Genomic DNA, 9,537 nt, shown 5'->3' with positions numbered 1-9,537 from the left:
TTCCACGTTTAACAAACTCGTTTGGGACTCGCCAGAATAAGGTACATACAGACTGCTACGGTACGTCAGGAGTTTAATGCTATGTCATGCCTCATCGCGCCCAATCATAAGTCCCTGTGGCACCTCGCTGTTGGGCGGGCACATCTGGTCTTTCTCCTCTGCGTGTCCTTCCCAGGCAGCCGCCGCCGCCACCGCCGTTACCAGCCCCTGAACTCTTGAGCTTCCCTCGTGGTTCTTCCAGTCGCTGGACAAAAGGGTCATAGTGAAGGTCAAGGGCAGCAGGTCCTTTGCTCCTCCTCCTCTCCTCTTTTTCCTTACCTTCCTCCCTCTTCTCCTTATCCTCTTCTTCCAATTCCCTCACTCACTTTTCCACCATACCTGTGCCACATTGCACACCTGCATTCCCTAATCCTACCTTGTACCTACACCTGCTGCTCTCACCCTACACCTGCTCGATACTCCTACAGGTGTCGAGTGGACGTCTCCACTTGAACTCGCCTGTACACACCAGCAGGAGAGACACCACGTCATGCGGCTCCTAAAGAACCCTCCACGAGGCTTCTGGACACTCCCTGAGAGGCCTTCCTCCCCAGTCTCCCTCACAGAACCTCCGCAACGTCCCCCTGGAGGCTCTGCAGGCCTCCTCTGTGCCCCCGCCTCCGCTCTCTCCTTCAGGAACCCGTCCATCCCTCCACGGGAGTCTTACGCCACACGCCACACATGCCTTCATACTCATTATGGTCTACTGCATCCTCCCCACATCAACTTCGATTTGTTACTCCCACATCCTGAACATCCTTGCCATCATTCTCCTCTATCTCGTCACCCGTGTTTCGTATTCTCTTCCATCTCGTCTTCCTTCCTCCTCGTCCTCTTCTTCGTCCTCTTCTTCTTTCCTTTCCAAAACATCACTCCCATTGCATCCTTATCTTTATTATTATTTGTTTATCGTTGTTTGCTACTTGTATTTTATTTATGACGATGCTTCAAGAGTTGAAAATAAAGCGACGCGAAGACGTTAGGTGTGTTTTGATTTCGTTCCTGTGAAGGGGGCAGATTGCGCACGCCCATCACTGAAGGAGCCGGAGACCTACTGGAGTAAGAACAACACCGCCTGCCAAGCATAACATAAAAGGAGAGGGCGGCACTACACGTCGAATTGATATTAATCTAAGTAAAAGATATACATATATATATTTATTTTATTCTATTGACTAATTGATTGATTGACTGATTAATCTATTTAATTGATTTTTCATTTATTCAATCTATTTTATCTTATTCTAATTTTAATACTATTATCATTATCATTATTATTACTAATATTATTGTTGTTGTTTCTATTATATGCATCATTTCTGGATGACGCCAGACGATTCTATTCAATTGATGAGGAGAGCGAGTCAAGTTTAATGACAAGTTTACACTTCAGCTGAATAAAATGGCCTGCTAATGATTAAGAGAGAGAGAGAGAGAGAGAGAGAGAGAGAGAGAGAGAGAGACAGAGAGAGGAAGAGATAGACAGAGAGAGGAAGAGAGAGACAGAGACAGAGAGAGAGAGAGACAGACAGAGAGAGGAAGAGAGAGACAGAGAGAAGGAGAGGGAGAGGGAGAAAGAGAGAGAGAGGGAGAGAGATAGATAGAGGGAGAGAGATAGATAGAGGGAGATTAATAGAGAGAGAGAGAGAGAGAGAGAGAGAGAGAGCGAGAGCGAGAGAGAGAGTTAATCCTTCCAGTATTTGCTTGATTTTAAATACGTATTTTGAACTACCTCCCTTACAAAAGGGAAAGGGCACTCGTATATGTATGTATGTATGTGTGTATGTATGTATGTATGCATGTATGTATGTATGTAAGTGTATATGTATGTGTGTGTGTATGTATGTATGTATGTATGTATGTATGTATGTATGTATGTATGTGAGTGTGTATGTATGTATGTGTGTGTGTGTATGTATGTATGTATGTATGTATGTGTGTGTATGTATGTATGTATGTATGTATGTATGTATGTATGTATGTATGTATGTATGTATGTATGTATGTAAGTATGTAAGTTTGGACATGTCTCTTCTGAAGGGGACCTCGGTTTGATTGTGCTCTCTCTCTCTCTCTCTCTCTCTCTCTCTCTCTCTCTCTCTCTCTCTCTCTCTCTCTCTCTCTCTCTCTCTCTCTCTCTCCTTTGACGGGGTCCTGATCCACGGCGACCTCATTCAAAAGCTAAACCCCTCTCTTAACCAAACAAAACAAGCTGGACACGTGTCTGGGAGATTAAGACAAAACTAACAGGTTTTTGTGCACTCACACACACACACACACACACACACACACACACACACACACACACACACACACACACACACACACACACACACAACACACATTCTCTCAGCCACCACGATTCCTCAGTGAACATAATAAACTTCCCTCCCATTAGCCACGACGGAATAAACAAGCCACGTCACAGGATTAAGAAATATATATTATTGATTTATTTTCCTTTCTCTTAAAAATAAAAAAGAAAGAAAAAAATAATTCGTGGTCCGTCATGGAGAGTCCTTCTCCCGTTGTTCAGCACACTTTCGTTAATAAAGAATTACCGTAACTTATATATATATATATATATATTTATATATATTTATATATATATATATATATATATATATATATATATATATACATAAATTTATACATATATTTGTACGTATATATATATATATATAATATATTTATATATATATATACATATATGTGTATATATATGAATATATAAAGATTACAAAGGATTACAAAGGCGGAGCATGCCGACAGGAGACCTTTTGGTCCATATCTAGGTCGGATGCGAAAAAAAATCATAATGATAATAATAAAAGAATAAATAAAAACTATAATAATGTAAATAACAAATAAAATACATAAATAAATGCATAGGTATAGTTAAATAATAAACAAACAGGTAAATAGTAAATAATAATAAATTGACATATAACTAATAATAAATGAAAATCAGACAGACAAATGATGACAAAACAAAAACAAATAATATAAAATAAATTATAATCATTACAGCATCTTGCTTAGGTGTTTATCTAAATGATTCTTAAAGCTTCGAACTGAACTACATTGCACTACCTGTGCAGGAAGTTTATTCCATTCATTAACTACACGGTTGGCAAAGTTGTTTCTACCTACTTCCAAATTGAATCTATTTCCGGACAGTTTGAGACCATTGTTTCTTGTCTGATTCTCATTCAATGTGAAAATTTTGTCACTTTTGATGTTGTCAATTCCCTTTAAAATCTTAAAGACCTGTATCAAGTCACCTCTGAGTCTACGCTTTTTAAGGGAAAACAGATTCATATGTTTTAGTCGATTTTCGTATGATTTATTTTTGATATTTGGAATCAGTTTTGTGGCTCGCCGTTGTATATATATATATATATATATATGTATATATATATATATATGTATATGTATATATATATATATATGTATTGTATATATATATATAATTATATATATGTGTATATATATATATATATACATATATTATACATATATTATATATACATATATATGATATATATACATATACATATATATATACACACATATACATATATATATATGTATATATATACATATATATAATATATATACATATATGTATACATATATATATACATATACATATGTGTATATATATATATATATATATATATATATATATATATATAAATTACCATTTTGAGCTTCACCTATCCCTCCTTACTGCTATCCTTTACTACCTTCTTCAGCGTGATATTGACCCCTATGGATAGAGGCTTTTTTTTAATAATATCAAAGAGAGCCAACCGGATATATATACAATAAATAACTTATCAGAACCGTGGTTACACTACTCCTGCACATAACTTGGCCGACACTCTGTCTGGGTTCTGGATTTCATCTTCCCTGTGCGCCCCCGAGTACGTGAGGGTAGTGTGACCACGGTGGAAGGCACTTACCTGGCGTGATCGAGGGAGTAGGTGGTGGAGGAAATGGCGGAGGCGTAGGTCGTGCTGTGTTCTTCGAGGAAGATGCGGATCTCCTCCTCATGAAGGCCTTCCTGAAGGAGGAACAAGAAGAGGCGGAGGGGGAGGACAACAAGGGAAAGATTAGGGTCAGCAGTTGGTGCAATCCTTGCTTCTCTTTCTCTCTCTCCTCAGAATTGTGTGTGTGTGTGTGTGTGTGTGTGTGTGTGTGTGTGTGTGTGTGTGTGTGTGTGTGTGTGTGTGTGTGTGTGTGTGTGTGTGTGTGTGTGTGTGTGTGTGTGTGTGTGTGTGTGTGTGTGTGTGTGTGTGTGTGTGTGTGTGTGTGTATCCTTATTCCTAGATTATAATCTTGACTGGCTTGGCAAGTGCCGATATTAAGATATACATAGGCCCGCGTCACGTGAACGGTGGACGTTACAAGAACAACTTCGACAATCCTTTCACTCTTACTCGCGACTAATTGGACCTCGCACTCCTGCTCACGGTTTGTCCAACTGGTCCGGATGCTTCAGCCAGAACAAAATCATTAGTCTATTCTTCATGACCTGATAAGGTTGAGCTTACTTGTGCCACGATGTACAGGTGGAGGAACTCTTTCGGGTAGTCCTGCTTGGTGAGCCCCTGGAGAATCTCCGAGAGGAAGATCGAGGTTTCGTCCACACGTACTATGACCACACCGACTGGCATCTCCTCGTCGGCCTTCGGTGGAAAAAGGTAATAATTATGGTATTCACTTAAGATAAAGAATGATTACTTTAATAAAATTCGCATATATGAATCAACTCCTTCCATTACTTTATATATTTACATATACATACATACACACACACACACACACACACATATATATATATGCAAAGTAGACCACTTGGAAAAAGAAACTAACGAAGCAGAGCGCTTTCGTATATTACATCTTCAGTGCAACAAGTACTTGTTGCACTGAAGATGTAATATACGAAAGCGCTCTGCTTCATTAGTTTCTTTTTCCAAGTGGTCTACTTTGCATAAGTGAACACACGTACCCGTGTTTATTAGCAACATATATATATATATATATATATATATATATCTATATATATGTATATATATATATATAAACATACATATATATATATATATATGTGTATATATATATATATATATATGTGTGTGTGTGTGTGTGTGTGTGTGTGTGTGTGTGTGTGTGTGTGTGTGTGTGTGTGTGTGTGTGTGTGTGTGTGTGTGTGTGTGTGTGTGTGTGTGTGTGTGTGTGCGTGTATACATACAGTAGTTTTTTTTTGTGTGTGTATTATATCCTATTTGTTTCCGCATGCAATATTATCATATCTTACCTACCAGTTCTAAAGGTACCCCGGGATCATAGCGGCACGTCTCCTGTCTTCCAAGAACCTCGATTATGTTATAGACGTCATTTGCGATCTGTGCCATGACCAGAACCATTGGCATTGTGGCCTCCCCTTCCTCTGGCTTGTAGGTCAGCTGGATCGAATTGCCCATCTGGATGCTTCCTGGAAGTGAAAAGGAAGGGCTTTTGTGGCTGCTGGCTTGTGTGTTTGTTTACTTGCCTATTCTATTAATTTTATTCTATACTATTAAAAAAAATTCTACTTCTTTTTTCTATATTTTGCTGTATCCGAAATGTTTTGCCTTTGTATTTCAGTTCATTGTAAGGTGGTAGGAAAATAATATGTGATTAAAGACTTGTAAAAACAACGAAAAAGGATGAGCGTGTTGGCTCCAAGTGTGACAAAAGTGAAAGGAAAAGAAAAGCAGAAGTGCCGGAGAAGGAGGCAAGTGAGCGGGGGACAAACAGGAAAGTATGAGGAAAAGGCCTAAGACCATGTGTTCCAAATGGGAAGGATATACACAAACGATGTTATCTTTAAAGCTATATCAAAAGTATTTATGCAACAAAGTGTCTGAATATTCACGTTTTGATGGCAATACACTGGAACTTAGTTTTACAATTCCTGAACGATGAGGGAAACGAACCTGGTTTAGAGCTGGTGTATACCACGAAATTCGAGAAAAAATCCACGTAGACACTGTCTTTGGGTGCCACATCACTCCAACCCTCCGCCCGCCATGCATGCAACAAAGATCCAGCACGGCCAAGCACTACACCGCCTACAAAGGAAAGGGACACAACTTTCCGATAAATCAAGTCACGTTCAGACGTACACGTAGAAACAGTGGCCTGTCTACATTTTCCTTGTGGTATATTCACAACAAATTCCAGGTGTCATTCCTCATCAAGCTTAACTAAGCACAGAAACCAGACCTTTAAAAGCGTTGTATATATCAAACGGTTCTTCTTCCTCGTCAAGGTCGACTTCATTCTCTTCGGATGTTCCAGAAACTGCCTCTTCTAGAGCAGCGGCAAGAGCAGAAGCTTTTGTAGAGGGAGGAGGGGCGAGAACGAGCGAGTATGGGATGGCTGAGAGAATTTTCTTCAAGATTTTCTCTTCTGTGACCAGAGTAACGTAATAATCAAATGTTCTGAAGAAGAAGAAAAAACGCACCATTGTACAAATTGTACTAAGTTGTTGCTTTCATCTTAACGTCTATACAGAATCTGCAGTAAGCCTCACCAAAATTTACCTAAATCTAAATCAATAAACTTGGGGATCTAAATCAAGTTTGCTACATGATCCTTTTAGGACAACTGGAACTACATATTTTTACCAAAGCGGTATGTGTTGTGTGGTGTTGTCACCCAAATTGTTCACAGCGGCCCGGTAACGGACACACAAAAACTTTAGATCCGGAGAGTTCTAAAGCAAGAGCCCGAAGGAAGGTTCTACTCACAGATCGAAGACGACAGCAAAGTCCTCTGGTGGCAGAGTTGCAAGATGAGCCTCCACTCTCCGATCCTCCAAACAATTACCGTTGGGGCACCACTTGTGTAAAACCTGCGGAACCATATCAAAGAACGCACCCGTCAACAAAGCGTCGACTCGTAGACAAATATTCATATCACACGTACGTACGTGTGTGTGTGTATGTGTGATTCACCATGGTCTTGGATCACGTGTTGGACTCGTGATCGACAGTTATTAACCTCCCAGATGAGAGCTCAGAGCTCCTATGACCGAGAGTTGGAGTAACACCCTGCAGCGAAGCGATACTGAAATTATTTCAGCCCTGGGCGGGAGTCGAACCCGGACCGCCGTAGTGGCAGGCGAGAACTCTAACCACAGCGCCACGAGGTGTGTGTGTGTGTGTGTGTGTGTGTGTGTGTGTGTGTGTGTGTGTGTGTGTGTGTGTGTGTGTGTGTGTGTGTGTGTGTGTGTGTGTGTGTGTGTGTGTGTGCGCGCCCGCGCGCGCGTGTGTGTGCGTGCATGCGTGAGCTTTACCTTAACTGAGGTGTATCCAATTTTGCAGGCAGCATGGAGGAAGGTGTTCAGCTTCTCCGTAAATGTTTGTCGGGGACCGAGCACAATTATGTGAACTTCTGAAAAAAAAAAAAAGTTAAGCGAGAACTTATAGAAGAATAAAACAAAACAAAACAAAACGTGACGGAAACAAATACAATCAGTAGATATAAAAAGACAGAAATTTACAATACCTGGTTTAGAATCAGGACACACACACACATAGACTCACAGACACACAGACACACACACACACGCACACGGCTCGGTGGCGGATTGGTAAAGCACTGGCCTCACAAATCAGAGAACCGGGGTTCGATTCCCCGGTCGGGCGGAGATAAGTTGGGTTTGTCTCCTTTCACGTGTAGCCCCTGTTCACCTAGCAGCGAGTAGGTACGGGACGTTAGTCAAGGAGTTGTGACCTTGCTGTCCCGGTGTGTGGTGTGTGAGTGGTCTCAGACCTACCCAGAGATCGGCTAATAAGGAGCTCTGAGCTCACTGCCGTAGGGTGGTGTCTGGCTGTCTCGACAGAGACTGCAGCAGATCAGATCCGAGGTGAATACACACACAAACGCACACACAGACACACAAACTCACAAACACACAAACACACAATAAGTCACTGCAATATTTACGTAAATGTCACATTACAAATGTTAATATAGTAGGTCAGGTAATCCTGTTCAGTTTAAGAAGTTCCTCATTGAAGAAGTGGTATTATGTTATCAATACTGTTGGCTTCCACTGAAAAATGTATTCACATTCGGTGGTCGTCAATGTATCAACTGAAAATGTTATTCAACGATATCATTTTATTCAATTACCGTGTGTTTTGGCATCCTCAGCTTGAACAGTGATGGAGGTCACGATGAGAGTTAAGAGGGTACATATTACAAGGTGAAAGACTGAAACTGGAACCAGAGTACTTTTCTCCATTGCTAATACACCGCGACTCGAGGTCGACTGCCTATGCAAATGGATGTTCCAGGATAAACAGCACAGAAACTGTAGGGAACTGTACCCTTACTTAAAACCCGAAAATTAACTACGTGTGTATACGTTTAGAATATGCTGCAGTTAAGGAAATTGTGTACTGTATATAACGTTCTCAGGATTGTTTCTTCTACCGAGAAAGTCTTATACGGATGTCTAAAGTCTTATAGTCTACGTGGCAGTTGATTTGTTTTAGCTTTTCCCCGACCCGTCCCAAGGAAAGGTTTGTCAGCCTATCTTCCCAGTGTATCACTAATACAAAGCAAACAAACTGTCTAACACACGGATACTTCTTATATACATTTTCTAGGTTTATAAAGAACATGTTTTGGCGATCTCTTTAACCACAAACTTGGGGAAATAAAACTTTGCGCTACAGTAAGAAGTCAAAGAAAATGGAAATCATAATTCCATCAAAGAAAACGTAAACCTCAGCCTGAAGGGCCATCCACGTTTACGTTCCCAAATTCACGCAACAGGAGTATGTTTTTTTTTTTTTTTTTTTTTTTCACCGACATAATTTGTGTTCCCATGAAATGCTGATCACTAATTACATGTTCGATGGTAAAAGTATGTTTTCTCATATAATTTTTTCTTTGTTTTTTACAAAGATGGCGTATGTTTATCTACATATAAAATGATCAACAATTCCTTTCCTCCCTAATACTAGCTACTGCATCGCTATAAAATTCTCATTATAATTTCTTTCATAAAACCGCAAATGAGTTTCCTTTTTGGTTTATCATCTTTGTTTACAATCAGCTGATCGCTGACGCTTGTTCTTCAACCGAATAAAATCGTCTGGTGTCAGTAAGAACAATATTTGCTAAGTGTTATGGTGGATTCTAGAGTTCGTCGATTATATATATATATATATATATATATATATATATATATATATATGTATATATATATATGTATACATATATGTACATATATATATATATATACATATATCTATGCACACACATACACACACACACATATATATATATATACATAATATATATACATATATATATAAACATATATATATATATATATTATATATATATATATATGAATGTCTGGCACCACATATCATTCTACCTTTGCATTGTTTCAGGGGGATGACAGGTGGTAATGGACATAAAACT

The 9,537-nt window shown here is 39.5% G+C and overlaps 2 protein-coding genes across 2 annotated transcripts in view; one reads left to right on the top strand and one right to left on the bottom strand.

The window, feature by feature from the left end:
* Window positions 1-1,021, top strand: part of LOC143033300 (uncharacterized) — a 6,553-nt gene extending 5,532 nt beyond the window's left edge. The window contains exon 2 of the mRNA XM_076198572.1: window positions 1-1,021. This exon is cut by the window's left edge and continues 863 nt beyond it. The gene's annotated coding sequence lies outside the window, so the exon portion shown is untranslated.
* LOC143033302 (procollagen-lysine,2-oxoglutarate 5-dioxygenase 1-like) overlaps window positions 1-8,352 on the bottom strand; it is a 57,622-nt gene extending 49,270 nt beyond the window's left edge. The window contains exons 1-8 of the mRNA XM_076198574.1: window positions 8,233-8,352; window positions 7,391-7,488; window positions 6,843-6,946; window positions 6,316-6,533; window positions 6,027-6,161; window positions 5,370-5,542; window positions 4,599-4,733; window positions 4,008-4,108 (exon numbers count right to left, since the gene is read on the bottom strand). Coding sequence (XP_076054689.1) covers window positions 4,008-4,108; window positions 4,599-4,733; window positions 5,370-5,542; window positions 6,027-6,161; window positions 6,316-6,533; window positions 6,843-6,946; window positions 7,391-7,488; window positions 8,233-8,344 — 1,076 coding nt within the window. The 5' untranslated portion in view covers window positions 8,345-8,352. The remainder of the gene's footprint in view (window positions 1-4,007; window positions 4,109-4,598; window positions 4,734-5,369; window positions 5,543-6,026; window positions 6,162-6,315; window positions 6,534-6,842; window positions 6,947-7,390; window positions 7,489-8,232) is intronic.
* Between the last annotated feature and the right edge of the window lie 1,185 nt (window positions 8,353-9,537).

The sequence above is a fragment of the Oratosquilla oratoria genome, chromosome 15, assembly GCF_046742065.1.
Source record: "Oratosquilla oratoria isolate Oo_2021 chromosome 15, ASM4674206v1, whole genome shotgun sequence".
Lineage (NCBI taxonomy): Eukaryota > Metazoa > Arthropoda > Malacostraca > Stomatopoda > Squillidae > Oratosquilla > Oratosquilla oratoria.
Note: the sequence above shows the minus strand (reverse complement) of the source record. Positions and strands in the feature narration are given on the sequence as shown.